The 15,547-nt window shown below is 40.1% G+C and overlaps 1 protein-coding gene and 3 non-coding genes across 4 annotated transcripts; 3 read left to right on the forward strand and 1 right to left on the reverse strand.

The window, feature by feature from the left end:
* Positions 1-714: 714 nt before the first annotated feature.
* Positions 715-13,607, reverse strand: fam81b (family with sequence similarity 81 member B). The gene is made up of 8 exons (XM_061071120.1): positions 13,564-13,607; positions 12,767-12,974; positions 11,012-11,130; positions 9,611-9,740; positions 8,210-8,316; positions 6,936-7,071; positions 5,564-5,765; positions 715-848 (listed from the first exon to the last, which is right to left on the reverse strand). The coding sequence occupies exons 1-8, from the start codon at positions 13,605-13,607 to the stop codon at positions 715-717; spliced, it is 1,080 nt and encodes a 359-aa protein (XP_060927103.1).
* trnaf-gaa (transfer RNA phenylalanine (anticodon GAA)) lies at positions 1,141-1,213 on the forward strand. The gene has a single exon. It is a non-coding gene; the product is annotated as a tRNA-Phe (tRNA).
* Positions 1,545-1,617, forward strand: trnaf-gaa (transfer RNA phenylalanine (anticodon GAA)). Its single transcript has one exon. It is a non-coding gene; the product is annotated as a tRNA-Phe (tRNA).
* On the forward strand, positions 2,425-2,497 carry trnaf-gaa (transfer RNA phenylalanine (anticodon GAA)). The gene has a single exon. It is a non-coding gene; the product is annotated as a tRNA-Phe (tRNA).
* Positions 13,608-15,547: the final 1,940 nt, after the last annotated feature.

The following is a 15,547-nucleotide window of genomic DNA, read 5'->3' on the forward strand; positions in this document are numbered from 1 at the left end:
TCATAGCTGCTCAACGCGGTGGGATTGAAGACTTGAGTGAAAATCCTAGTACGCATTCAAAGTGTGTCAATGTCAATATGCTGGACTCTCAGGGCCTAATACCTGACCTGGACCATTCAACACTTTGGGCCTTAATCAAGAGCCAAGTCCTCTGGCCCATTTTGAAGGGAAATGAGGTGTAAATTATGTATTTATATACAATTGAAAAATAGGATTAATAGCAATTCCTCCCCTGTTCACCAGAGATCAGCAGAGACAGGCTGTGGACACAACACTGACAGTAAGAAATTGGCAGCAACCAATAACAATTACCTGTTAAATGATGGAGAACACGTGTCATCATTAAAAATCATTTATTATACTCTGTGTTATTAAAACAATATATATTTTTATTGTTCTTTTATTACATTCCTTTAATTCAGTAATGTTCTTTGCTCAAGATTTAAATTTACATCTACAAAGAATGACTGAATCATTTTTGTTCTAAAACGATCAAGGCAATATTTCTTAAGTCACATTTATACTGATACTCATTTATAACTTCACTTATTAGGTCATTTCACTGTTTTCCAGAGAGGGAGAACATTAAATATATTAAAGGTCTCAATAACTGTTATAATGAATATAATGAGAGTGGAGCCTTTTGATATTTAAAGATCGACTCGATCACTTCGGGATCGGAGCAGCCTCTCAGCAGAAGAAGTTCCGTTCTAGTCACGAGTCACTGATCTCTGCCACCTTGCTGCACATGTGCCTGATGTCCTTCTGCAGCTCGCCCTTGTCAAGACGAGATTTGATGTTGCCTATCTGCCTCAGGGACTCCATGGCATCATGCACGGAGCGGAACCCTGTCCAAAAGAGGTGTGATACCATTATTAGACATAAAGCATCGGAGATAAGAATTATTCTCTGGGTGTTGCTTGAGATTGAGATGGTATGTGCTGAGCTTTTGGCCTGTCTGCACAGAAGGGGTCAATTGATATAGTTTCTCAAAGGGGCTGATATAACTCCCAAAATTAAACCAAAAACATCTAGATTGCCCCCTGGTGTCTGGCTGAAGTATGATATAAATATAACAAAAAAAGCATTTAAACTAATGGTCATTTATTCGGATTTATTAAAATGTGCTGATCTGTACAAGCCGAAATAGCTCAGTTGGGAGAGCGTTAGAATGAAGATCTAAAGGTCCCTGGTTCGATCCCGGGTTTTGGCAAATGTTACTTTCCTTTACCTCATCGTAAAAAGCATGCTATGGTTAGGGTATATAGTACCTCATAATCTGTGTATCCCAGTAAATCACATACAATGTTAATATACTGTACTCTTAAAGGGTGTCAAACATTTAACACATTCCTTTACCTGTTACATCATATTATAAGGACACAGTTAATCATATACTATGTTATGTCTACATACGCTCATCTCATAGCGTGACATGCTGTCCAACACATTAACATCCACCCATGGGCCTTTGTTATACCAAAAAAAGCATTTAGACTAATGGTCATTTATTCGGATTTATTAAAATGAGAAAGTCTCCACAAGCCGAAATAGCTCAGTTGGGAGAGCGTTAGACTGAAGATCTAAAGGTCCCTGGTTCGATCCCGGGTTTCGGCAGAAAGGTTTTTCTTTGCCTCAAAGTATAAAGCATACTAAGGTTAGGTTATATATATCAAATGTCAATACTGTAGTCTCATACTGTAAAATGTGGCTTTGTCAGTTATTAATGTAATTAACGATATCCATTGACTGCTGCTAACATGTAAATCCAGAAGGGCCTTTGGAAAATGCATACCTCCGCCAAGACTAATGCCCTTTGACTTAAAAGAAGATAACAGCAGTTAAATGATTAGATCTGTTCAGTAGAATAATTGATTAAATCTTTTCAGTAGATTTCTGCATTTTTACATTAATTAATTTGAATGGTAACTGGATGAGTAAGTAGTTCAAATGCGTACTGTAACGCTGTCTGATAATAAATCATGGTAATTTATATATATATATATGTATACATACAAATATAATTATATATTTACACATTTATATCTTGAATATGTTGGTCAGATTGTGTGATGTTTGTGTTCCGAAATAGCTCAGTTGGGAGAGCGTTAGACTGGTTCGATCCCGGGTTTTGGCAAAAATACCCTCCTTTACCTTAAAGTACAAAGCATACTATGGTTAGGATATATAGTCTTATAGTATAACGAGGATAACAGTGAATCACATGCTTTGTGAATATACTGTAGTCTCAAAGCCCTCTAATTCTGTCCAAACATTCAGCACAATTCCACCCGTCTCCCTATTTACATCAATTCATTTTATTGGTAACTAGATGAGTAAGTAGTTCAAATCATAGTGTACCTCTGGCTGATAATAAATCATGTATATTTCGAATATAATTGTCAGATTTTCTCCTCTGTGTGTGCCGAAATAGCTCAGTTGGGAGAGCGTTAGACTGAAGATCTAAAGGTCCCTGGTTCGATCCCGGGTTTCGGCAAAAATGCCTTTCCTTTGCTTCATGGGGTAAAGTAAATCATACTCTGTTAGTAGTTAGTATTTTTACAGTGCCTTTCAATCCACTGGCTATAGGGAATCATATACTATGTTATGTTAATACTTATGTCCTGAAGTGTTTCATACTGTCCCAAACATTCAACCTATTCCTGGGAGAAATTACTTTCCTTTAACTCTTACATCATATGATAAGGACTCTATATGTTATGTCTATACACTGTCATCTCATAACGTAACATACTGTCCGGATCATTCAACATACTAACATCCACACACAGGGATATGCTCTTCTCAAGTTATATCCCAGGAGACCTGGTAGCTCCACAAGACTCAAGGGCCCATTGGCTGCTTATAACATGTGAAAACGTGACTACAGACAGATGGAAGCTACTGCAGAACCAAATAGCACATTTTTTTATTAAAATATTTTACTGGTCACTGGATAAAAAACACAATTCATATAATCATAAGAATTCTGCATAACAGATCTGATAATTAGTCAGGCTGATAATCGGTCAACCCCAACTGTTCAATTATCAACTATCTACAACATTAGCTTTATGGTAGTTCATTGTGTTGGCTCTAAACTTGTATCTTTTGGTGATTTATTAATCTTTGCTGTTATTAATCTGTCACATTTCTACTTCTTATTTAGTTTCATATCGCCTTCGGTTGCTAACACTGTCAAAAATGCTGATATTTTTCCTTATTGAATTTATTCTAAAAATAGTCAGTGAGAATGAACTGTGAGGTGAAGAGATACACTTTCTGATACAATCAACGGATATTAAATCTCTCCCTCCCTTTCTGGCCCCTTGCCTGTCTCACCACACATATTTTACGTATCAGTATCAGTTGTGAATTGCCTTTATTCCCTCTCACACCACCTCCTTCAATCGTTTCATCCTATACATAAACCAGAGCAATGGATGAATGGCTCTGGCACTGGGATGGGTGGCTGACCAATGATTCATAAATCAGTTAACTCCAGCTCTGATTAACTGAGGGGGCCGTCGCCTCTTTTCTGTGTGTCTGGAGACCCAGAGAGCGTTGGCGTAACTGAGAAGAGGATGGATGATGACAGCAGCTTGATGCAGAGTTCAGCCGCTGGATGGCTGCATGTATCTGTGGCTTGTGAGTTTGGAGGTTGTTGTACGAAGCACCTGTAGCTCACATTCACCCAATTTCCTCTGGTTTAAAAGCTGCATTTGCCTCAGTCCCTGGCCTTTTTTAGATTAAGAATACTTATATACACATTTCCTCCTCAACATTTTTTCTCTGTTTTTAGTATAATGTTCATTTATTTAATTTGAAGTTGTTTAAGTTGAATAGCCTTCGAACTGTAAAAATGTGACATGAGTCTCTATTTGATTCATACAGAAACAGCCGATAGAAAGGGTCTTTACTTTTAGTACACTTTCAGTTGCACTTTTACACTTGAGTAAAGAGGTTGAATCATTAATTATACTAGTATACTTATACTTCAGTTGTTTTTAACTAAAAGTCTTTGGTGAGCTCGGTAGTTTTTGGTGTAGTGTAGTGTTTGATTTATCTATCTGTCGTGACTCTGCCCCTCTGGAGCCTTTGAAGACACTTCTAAACCTTTGGGGAGCTCAATGATTTATTCTTATGGCTCTTTTCTCTACGTTTATGGACGTTGGCCTTGTTATCTTCCTTGAGTTTGCTTTTCGGATTTGTTTCTCATTTATTTGTCCTTTTTACTTATTTGTACCTTTGTTACTTCCTGTTTTATTTTGTAATTAGCTGTGCTTCTCATTTCAGAAGACTCCGCTTCCTGTCTTGTCGGCCTTCCTGCCCTACCTGTCAGCCTTTCATTCACTTCACCTGTGTAATTAGTCTGTTTCCTTTGGTTTTCCACTACTTCATCTCGTCAGTAGTGAGGGAACCATCATTGTTTATTCCCAGTGAATGTGTTAGTTACCCAGTTATTTGTTTTTACTTGTGCCTTTGGGTTTCGGATACTTCCACCTGTAAGCCGACCTGTTCGCAAACCTGTAAGTCTGATCAAAGACTGAATTGTCCGTGTGTGTGTGTGTGTGTGTGTGTGTGTGTGTGTGTGTGTGTGTGTGTGTGTGAAAATCCATCTTGAAACTGCATATATATTGAGATACATACAGTATAACAGTTATATACTGCAGTTAGCTATTGCAGGCCTTATGGGGCAAAACTTGTGTTCCTTAACAAATCTATCATGACCTGTCAATACATTTACGAGCCAGCAAGAGCATTACAGGCAAATGATTAGTAAAATTACAGAAGATTGGCCAATCCAGAACAATTTAAACTATAACTGTTGTAAGAATTTAAGTAGTTTGTATGTCCATGACAAGACAAAAACCCACAAAGCCCCAATACACTGTGAACTAACGACAAGACAAACTACTTGACGAAACCAGGAAAATTCTAAAATAGGTTGTGTATGTACTATGTATTTGTGTTTATGCGCTGTGCTGCTCATACATTCAAATTATGGCTGGATGATCAAACGTTTTATATCAGTCAATATTGATAACTGTCAGGATAAATGTCTTATTATTTTTTAAGTTTAAAGACTTATTTTTGCTCCTTAGAGAACTCTTCTTTATTAGCAGAGAATGACAAACACAAGTTGTGATCAATTATGCGTTATACCTCTTCACTTTGCTGACACAATGTTAAAGGATATATATATATATATATAAACATTACTTATATCGCTATTGATGACATTATATTGCTTTATTGATAATTATTGATATTTATTTATTGCTCATCCTTATTTCAAATATACAGTAGCTCACCTTTCTCACTTTTCTCAACTTAAATGCAGTGAGAATCTCATTTGCGTGCTTAAGACATTAATTCATCAAGTGGTCATGCAACCCAATTTCTGAGAAAATGTGCCTCTCACTTTGTGTCTCTGTGTTCCTGACTTGCTGGTGTAGCATTTTTGCATGTACATTTTTTCCTTGACGTATATAGGAGGGTGCGTACACTGTGTGTGTGTTTACTCGCTGATGACAGTCAGTTACAAACAGGGATCACCCACCTTTGTGGTAGTCCTGTTTGAGCAGCTGCAGCTCCTGATGGAGGCTGCTCTCCACTGAGCTCACTCTCTCGCTGAGTTTTCTTTCAGAGCGTTTCAGCCGATCTGCCTGACTTTGGTTGGACTGGTTCCGCTGGGGCTCAGACCTCTCCATCTGCGCCTCCAGAGCACGCAGCCGAATGGCTAATCTAGCCTCTGACTCCAACTGAACACAAAACGAACACACACATTTAAGATCCAACAATTAAAACCCACAATACTGGACAACAGCTTTTCAATCCCTATGCTGTGTATATAACAAGCCCTGAATGTTCTTTTTAATCCTCAGTCAAAGGCTCTGCTCAATTATATAGTAAAGTTTAGTAAACCATACTTGCCCATTTGAATTTCTCTATATACATAATACAGAATATCAACAGAATTTTGCTTATGTGGTCTCTGGTCAATTTCATTTTTTTCACCACCTGCTGCTGTAACAAGTGAGCTATATTTTCAAAATCATAAAACTTTAGAGATAGAACTGTACGCTGCTACTTGTGTGTTCTTCTGCTCATCTGTGGTATGAAACGAAGTCAAAAGTGCAATGACAAAGGATGAAACAATTAAAAAGTCTCAAACTTTTTCAACTTCAGTAAAATGAAAGAATACAAGATGCTGCTAATTAAAAGTTGCAAGTTGCAGCAGCCACTTTAGTATGTATGATGGTGTCAAAGTTAATTTAACATGATATATTGATTCTTACAAATGTTCATTCATTTGCAACCTTGAACAATTTGCTGACACAAAACACTCTATTAGACTCCGCAGCTTTCTCAGCATCTGTTCCACTTGCATAGCGGAAAGTTAAGAACTTTAACTGCTGATTCACAGCTTAGGGAGTGTGACTGACCCTGCACATTCCAACACCACAAAACAAACTGTCTCTTTCACTTAAAAAAATTACATTAATATAGTCAAAATAAATGCAGGTTGGGATGAAAAAGACTATTTCTGTGCTTCTACATTTATATATCAAATTGTATATGTTCATACATTTTACAATTATCTATTAATATATTTCAATATGAAATTATGAATGTACTTCTTAACCCTAACCCTTCTTTATTCATTCATTCATTCATTCAATCAGTTCTACAATTACACATTTATACAGTTCGATATTTATTTATTTCAATATTTATTTATCCATACATTCATTTCCACAATTCCATTCTTTTATTTGTACATTTATATATGTATTTCTTCATGACTCTTTCTTTCTCCAAATGTTGGTAGGAAGGCTTTACTGAGAAAATGATTGTAGAAATGCAGAAATAGCCATTTTCCTAGTAAACTTTATGTATCCCTTCCTGTCCTCACAGATATTTAGTCTTACCATTTTGTCTTGGAGTCGTGAGCAGAGCTGCTGGCTGCTCTGTGCATGAGTCTGCAGAAAGCTGTTGAGCTGTTGTTCTGTCCACTTTCTCAGTGACTCTGTCTGCTCCTTGGCCTCCTTCCGCCCACCTGACATCCTACCAAGAAAGTACAGACATGCAGTAGGATGCATTTTAACGATTCAGTCGTGGCTGAAGTTGCAGGCTGCATTTTATGGTCTCTTTCTGCAAACTCTAGACACTAAAAGCACCGTTAGAGGGGGGGGGGGGGGGGTATAGAGTTTAAAAGTCTGGGGAAATGTAAATAGACTGAATCAGGTCTGGACCCCTGAGGATCTAATAGCTGGCAACGCTCGCTGTAAATTGAGATCTGTTATATCGGTTTCTATGTGGCACTCCAAGGTGCCTGGCAACAGACAAATAATTTGTTTCCAGACCTTTGGTTAATTGGCATCCCGCGTCTAATAAACAACTTGCCTCAAGTAAATTGTCTGAGCTGTGAAAACAAAGTTTCAATCATTAATCCATACAGCTTTTCATGTCAGTGTTAATTAGAGCTGAGACAGAAACAGTGCCGCAACAAGCAGCACAATAAATAATACAAGAAATTCAAGGCTGGAGAAAGTATTGAAATAAAGTAATGTCAGTATGTCTCCACAAAACATTAGCACCCTGAGATGAGATGTGTTGCTCTGACCACTGTTACAAACAGCTTCATTAAGCCTATACAGTGTTATTAGCTGTAGTAATTTCCTTTGTTTTAATTGGATGCAGTGTTTTAATTGTGGATTTGTTTTGTAAAGATACATCATTGTATTGCAGGTTGCCTTGTAAGAACTGGCCGGGGACAACAGATGAAAATGACCTTGTTCAGTAAACTGGCATTTACAGTATTTTTTTGTTTGATAAATGAGCACTTTCCCTATCTAACAAATACAAATAACTTTGTTACTTGCACCACTTAGGTTATTGCCCTGTCTGTTGGTTTGGAGCAGGAACAAAGGAGCAGATCAATGATTTTTAATTTTACTTACTTAAAAATTGTGAGATGTTTTTGACATTTTCACAGATTTCCCAGGGAATAATTCATGGATCTGGATCGATGTTTAGGGCACTGATATTTATGAGTGTGCAATTGTGGTCTAGTAGACTTCAATGTGGTTTCAAAAGAGGTCTTAAGGGGATGGAGGGCCATTCTAGTTGGCTACAATAGCCTTCCTATTAAAAATAACGATCCAAGTGTGGGTTGTGCTAAGACTCAGATGAACGGCCTTACTTCTCTTCTAGTAGTTGAACTTGTTTATGCAGATCACACAGGGAGCTCCTGTGGCTCTGGGTGAGCTCTGTCAAAGATGCCGACAGCCGTCCAAGGTCACGATGAAGCTGAGTAGAGAACAAACGTGTGCTGTAATGCGACGTGAAAGCATCTTGTGGTGGCGGCCGTAAACTAACCTTTATCCTTTCCAGTTTCTGCTGAGTCGATCCGATCAAGCTACTGCACCACTCCTGCTGCCACAAAACAGCAGTGACCCACTTTCTCTGCATTTTCAATTATCCTTATGGTAGAACTGTACATGGTTGACCACTGCTCCGCGGCTAATGGGCTGCCATCAGTGATTTACCACCTTGTGCCACACACAGAGCAGAGTACAGGCGGTATCAGCCTGGGTGTGTGAGCAGTATTAGCTATCAATGGAGGGACTTGGCTATCTCTGTCCCTGAATTCATTTTACTTCTCATTTCCTTCAGGGTCTGTGGCTGCGGCAGCAGTAACCTCCAAATCACCTACCGAACACCCAGTCATCATTTCTCGGATAAACAACATCCCTCCTGTATTATCAGATTATAATTTTTCTCTCACGGAAGGAGCACTTAAATGAAGGTAATCCCCATCCAGCGGCACTCGATGAAAAGTTGCGGATTTACCAAGGTAGGACGGTTCCTCCTCTGTGCACAAATACCGGGTCAAGCCAACATATTTTTTTGTCATTAAAAAGAATTCAACCTGATGCTGTAACAAGTTCAAAAGTTAGAGGACCACCACAGTAACTGAGTTTGTCTTCTGAGGACCATGAATGTCTGAACACAGATTCAAAGCAATCCACTGAGTTGTGTTTGAGACATATGATTGTGCAGCTGCCTTGTATACAGCATTTACGTCTCTTCTGCCAAACCCTTTGACAGCAATGAACATGGGCTCTATATAGAGATGGACAACACGCCTCCACATCCTCCCACTATCCAGAAATGAGGCCAAAATATCCCAGTTAAGAACGAGGCCATCTTTTGCTGGTGACATAACTTGGAGGAAGAGCCTGTGCATGGAGCCGAAGTATCCAGGTCCAGCTTACAGACCTGCTCAACCAAATGGGAGTCGGCTCTCAATCATGAGGTGAGCATCAAATAAAGAATGAAATCCAAACCTGCTGCAATCATCAGTGTGAATAAAATGACAAACATATTTGGGGAAAAAAGAAAACAAATATATATGTATTATGTAATTTGACTTTTTATCTTTTTATATTGGCACATGTCTCATCTGCTGAGGATGCTTTTTTTTATGACCTAAACTGCAGCCAACCACCAGATCAAGATGCTTTGGCCTCACTTTTTTGGGGAGCAGCCATCGTGGTCCATCTTTATATAAAGTCCACGGCAATGATGCCCCATCTCTCACCGTGACTTCCAGCTCCTCCAGCTTCACATCCACACCTGCTCTGAGCTCTTTCATCTCCTGCTGCAGTCTGATCCTGTGCCGATCCCCAGAGCTCACGTCGGCGCTCAGCTTGGCGATGCTGGCATCACACCTGAGGTAATAAGTGAGTAAGCACAGGGGGGGGATAAGACACCATAGGAGGATAGTGGGTTGGGAGAGAGATAAGGAAGGGGTGTGAAGACAAGGAGATTTGGGAGGAAGCGCCCACAGTTTAGATGGCTGACAACCAGGCAGTTAGATCGGGGGGGAATCAGACAGCTGCCCTTATCAATACTTTCAAATACGTGAGCTAACGGAAACCAAAGAAGGCTCTGCTGCATCCGGAGCAGTGCGACTTCATCCTTTGAATGTTGAACAAACACATTTAAATGTTTGCGTTTATTGAAGGGTAACTGACATAGAAACAGGCAAAACACAACAGCAAACAAATGATACAATTGATTTAATAGATTTGTGTTTGTCAATATAATAATTAGGAACCAGCTCCAGCATCAATTCTAGCAGTTAATTATTAAAATGGCCAATGTGCAATTTGGGATACTTACCCGTAGAGAGCCTCGGAGCCCAATACTGAAACCTCTGGCCATTAGCCTATTTACCTGATTATTTATGACTAACATGCAAGATGTGATTAGACTGAGTAGGAGGCGTTTTTCTATTCACTTAATTGGACCATAAATGAGCTGTTTGGTAAGTAGTAGCAAATATCCCTCCTCACCACCGACCTCTTAAACAACATGGAGGAGGGCAGGCCTGTTGTGAGACGACAAGTACCCTAGTTAACAAAATGACACCACGTCTGAATCCTGACACATGCACAGTTGAGCAGCGCACTAAGACGACAAAGCCTCTTCTGCAATCCTGTCTAACGAGGGTAATCTGCACAGACACAAAATAATGAGCAAGTGCTAATCAGAGTGTGTGCAAACATAGGAACTTCAGTCTGCTGAGAGTGGAATCATTGGTGTGTGTGTGTGTGTGTGTGTGTGTGTGTGTGTGTGTGTGTGTGTGTGTGTGTGTGTGTGTGTGTGTGTGTGTGTGTGTGTGTGTGTGTGTGTGTGTGTGTGTGTGTGTGTGTGTGTGTGTGTGTGTGTGTGTGTGTGTGTGTGTGTGTGTGTGTGTGTGTGTGTGTGTGTGTGTGTGTGTGTGTGTGTGAGAGAGCTGCCAGACAGTGCGCAGGCTGTAAAATTCTCCTTCATTAGAGGGGGCGAAAAACCAAGTAGAGCATCTGCAAGGAGAGTTAATCAGTTTGACCACTCAGACTCGGTGTAAATTATTGTACGGCCTCCTAAATATTGATTCGGTGCTCATTTCATTTTTTTTTTCCAGACCGTGTTTGATCGAGGACATGTGTGTGCGAACCTGGCGACTCTTCCTCTCAGGTCTCCAATGCCGGCCAGGTTTTTCTGGTCTAAGCTTTGAACGGCCAGTGACGTTCCAGATGTTACGGAGTCCCGCTGGGCGATCTGTCTCTCCAGTGCCTGATCAGAACAAAGACAGAGTACTTAATGCATGTAATCCCCTATATTTGAAAATGATGGCGATATACTCTTTTAAGTTAAACAAAATAAAGATGAGGACAATCTAAGGATAGAATCAGTGTTGAAAGTTAATTCTGCTCCCCCTTTTAATGCTGTAGAGATCATTGTTTAATTACTGAGAAGTTTCATCAGCACCTTTCGACGCATGATTGATGATTCCACAGGATTGTGTTGAATGTGTGCTAACATCAAAAAGACGACTCATCGGCTTATCGTGGTAGCAAACAGCTTAGCTTGTTACTTCTTCATGTTCAGAATTAATCAGTTCTTAGGCATCCATCTACTATTTCAGATAATGTAAGCCTGTAATCTTGTTAATGGCCCGTTTGCTGTGCACTAATGAAGCTGCGTGTTATTTCCAAATTTGAATATGGGGTTACTGAAGATGAATCCACACCTTCATCACTCTCAAGACTCTGATCTCCCGGCACTTTCCAGTAATGATTCTCGCTGCTGTTTTTCAGGCACGATTGCATAACGTGGCAAGTACTTATTTAACCACACGCCGTGAACATCGTTAGCTTGTGCTCATCCAGACAAAAACAACTGAGCTGATGAGGAGTCACTCAGCCGGGCTCTGCTCGGGCGCTGCACCATTCTATCAGGTGTAATCAAATCAACTGTGTGGTCGCGCACTGCTCATCAAGACCGACGAGGAGACGAGAGCAGATAGAAGACTGTGGGGGAAAAGAAAACCGCAGATAAAGACGAAACAAATTCATCCACATGGAAGCTTGAGGCTGCGAGTTTGCATCACCACAGGACATTAAAGAGATGCTGCAATCAAAGTTCAGTGTGTAAGATTGAATGTGAAAGCCATCTTTTGGCAGAAATTAAATATAAAATCTAAATTGTACAAATTATTTTCTTTACCCTTGAATGAGTCATGTTATATTTAAATACTTTATATTTACATTAGGAGTGGGTCCTTTCTATTGAGTCTTTCATATTTTGAACAGTAGCCCAGACTAGACAAACTAAACACCCTTTGATTTTTTAGGAAATCCGAAGGCTACCACAGGTTCTCCTTTTTTTGGGGGGGGGAGGGTGAGGTAAGGGGGATCAGCTGCAACATGCACCCTCACCACTAGATGTCACTAAATTCGACACACCAAACCTTTAAGTGTCTTTTTTTAAGCCGCAAACTAAATAGTATGATTGTTCTTTGATTACAGACATTAACGCAGATTTTAATATCACATTTATCACAAAATATATTTTAAAAATAAAATATTTTTAAAATAAAATATTTTTAAAATGGCTCAAACCGCCCCCTAATATTTCAAACTGTCTTGGACCTTGCAGGGCCAAAGCTTGCGTGCAGTCAAACGTTTGGGATGTCTCCATGTCATGAGATTTGTATCTCTATAAAAAATTTTAAAATTACGCAGATTAAAGGTGGGTGAACCCCCACCACCAGCGACCACTCATAAGAGGGAATCTAGAAAGCCCCGCTCATTTTCAAATCTATGCTGAAACGAACCACTTCAGCCAAAACTTAGGCTTGAGGTTACAGTTTAATGAAGTCATTTTGCACAAGACAACACCTCCTCTACTTATCTACCTATTTGTTTACCTGTATGTCCACACTGAGCTGCTTGACGATGCGTGTGATGGTCAGTATGTGACTCTCCAGCAGCTTGCGGGAAAGGGCCTCGACCTGAACCGAGCCCTTGGTGGACTGCAGGCCCGCCGCCACCTCTGCTCTGATGGTGAAGGCCTGCTCCAGCAGCACAGCCAGCGTCCTCTCCTGACCGCCCAGACGACCCTCCAGGACATCGGGCCTTAATCAGGAAGTAAGCAGATCAAAATAAAAAAAACAAGCTCTGAGTCATGAAATTCAAATTAAAGGGAAACAACAAAGGTTTTTTTTTGCAAAGTCAAGTTTTCTTGCACTAGGGCACAGGATAACAGTCGGGGGGAGGGAGGGAGTGGGGTGATAAAGTCAACAGCATAATTCAGTGAAGCAGTCATCCCCCCAGAAGGAGAATGAAGATGAAATGGGATGTTTGGCTTTGGTTTTCATTCCCTCGGGTCACTCTCCAACCAGATCTCTCATTGACTTCATGTCCCGGTGTGTGTGCTGTGTCACCCTGCGTGATGCTGCCGTGGATTAAGGATTAATTTGATCAATGTGATTCACAGCGGTGTTAGAAAGGTCATTTGTGGTTCCCAACCTTATTTTCAATCAATCAGCTAGGGTAGGGGGTGGGGGAGTAGAACTTATCTCTAGCAGACTGATTTTTTTAGAATTGAGTTAGAGAGCCCCAGAAACTAAGGAAGTTTGTTTACTTTGATGCGGTACATTTTTTAACAGCTTTATGGTCAGAATACATACAATATAAAATACAGTGATTAGGTAAAGGACTTTACCTGCTGTGACTCTGATCGGGCTTTAACTTTGACTCGTATGACATTCTTCTTTTCTAAAAAGGAAAACACATATCACGTATTGCTGAGCCCTACAGTCATTTTTACTTGTGTCTCTAATGCAACCCTATTGCTTTGTTAAATGTATTAACACTTTTCATTACTGTAATTACTGTAATCAATAGAAAGCTTTACAGTCTTCTCCAAGCTCCAAGAGTCTTCTCCCTATGTAAGGCTATTGTAATATGTTCTCCTTTTTATGAACAGTATATTAAGCAGTTTTCTTTGTCATACTCACAGGCCTGTGTGGTTTTCTTCAGTTGGCTCTTTCTTCACTTCATGTGTTTGTGTTGTCACATCCCTTGGTAACTGTGGTCTCCTTGAGTTGGGGCGTGCCGGCCAGTGCGTATTCATCTGAGTAGTAATGCGAGAGTGATGCATGTGGTGAAGCAGTGTCACTCTGCAAACTGCTGACCTGCGAGTGTGAACGTGAGTTTTACTTTACACTATACGAAATGTGATGAACAGATCAGTTCGCGTAAACTGCAATTTTCAAGGCGATAGACATGAAAATGCACCAAAAGCTCAACATTTTGCTGTGTGTTGATGATTTAAGTCCCTTCTTATTCTTTGCCTCACCAGTTACTCTTTTCTCTGATATGCTCAGGCATGGGATTTATTGGGTTTGGCCTTCCATTTGACCAGAATTAGCCTTTTCTCGATAAAATCTTGATATTTCATGAATGGTATAAATATTTGATTCATTCTGGGTCTGATGCTCATCTCTGGGAAGTTCAAGAATCCAGCGCTTCCCGAATGGTTTTGCTTGTCAGATAATATTAAACTAGAAAAGCTTTAATGTGGTTCATGACTCGAGATTAGAGACGTAGATCACCGGCATTTCTGATTACATTTCTGCTCTTTCCTGCTGTGTAAGGATTATACAAGCTTTTTTGATGTAAAGGTAAACAACCACTGCTTTGAATCTTGGACTTAGTTGGAAACATTTCAAGGTAGAAATGCAAATTCAAAGCTTTGGCTCTTCATCATGCAGCTGATTCAGTTAAGCTGTTTAGATTTAAATCTAGCAGTGCAACTGCTCTTTGTGCAGAAAGAGGAACAGAGCTTGTACAAACAGGTGGAACCAGAGCTGCCTGGTACAAGGTCAGTTCCTCTTACCGGCTGAGGGAGATTTTAACTGACCATGGAAAAGAGGGGAACGTTGGCCAAGTCATGAAAGCCATTGTATTCATCTGTTGTTCCACTGCACGCAATATATCATTCAATATTTTATTGTGTAGCACTATATTTATCAAGTGAACATTCATCTTTCTCTACACTGAATGAATCATGAAGGCAATGAATCAACCTCCTGTGTGAAAAAGGCCTTGTCACGTTTCTAATTTAACCAAGACCTGGCCTACATTATAGCTCAGCATGAATCAAGTTGCTCCACGGAACTGCACGTGATTCCAGTCAGTGAAAGGTGTGTGTGTGTGTGTGTGTGTGTGTGTGTGTGTGTGTGTGTGTGTGTGTGTGTGTGTGTGTGTGTGTGTGTGTGTGTGTGTGTGTGTGTGTGTGTGTGTGTGTGTGTGTGTGTGTGTGTGTGTGTGTGCGTGTGTGTGTGTGCATGCGCAGCCACAAACACTGTATTAGTCTCTTATCAAGCAGGACCAGCATTATTAAGAGGAAAGGCCTGCTCAGGGCAGTCTCATCAGTTATCCTCACCCGCCCAATAGAAGAGATCACTGGCAGCTGAAAGGAAGGAGAGTGGTTTGGTTCAGGGGGGTTCACTGTGCTGCTGCCAGCGCACCTCCTGATTGCAATTAAAATGTTTTATTTAATGGGTTTGATGAGATATCACGTGATTCCTACTTACAAGAAAGTTTGTCAGTGGCGTTTATTCAGTTGTTTGATTTTCAAATTACTCATAGATGTATATCTACCTACTCCACAGACGTCTGTATGTGAAATACATATCTTGCGA

This window comes from Limanda limanda, chromosome 5 (assembly GCF_963576545.1).
Source record: "Limanda limanda chromosome 5, fLimLim1.1, whole genome shotgun sequence".
In the NCBI taxonomy this organism is placed as follows: Eukaryota; Metazoa; Chordata; class Actinopteri; order Pleuronectiformes; family Pleuronectidae; genus Limanda; species Limanda limanda.

Bases quoted from the DNA above. Each gene is read 5' to 3' on its own strand.
- fam81b (XM_061071120.1), bottom strand. From the start codon at position 13,607: ATGTCATACGAGTCAAAGTTAAAGCCCGATCAGAGTCACAGCAG. The intron at 9,741-11,011 runs GTTCGCACACAC...TTATTACCTCAG, and splicing joins CTGAGAGGAAGAGTCGCCAG to GTGTGATGCCAGCATCGCCA. The intron at 8,317-9,610 runs GTGAGAGATGGG...TTCTCTACTCAG, and splicing joins TGGAGGAGCTGGAAGTCACG to CTTCATCGTGACCTTGGACG.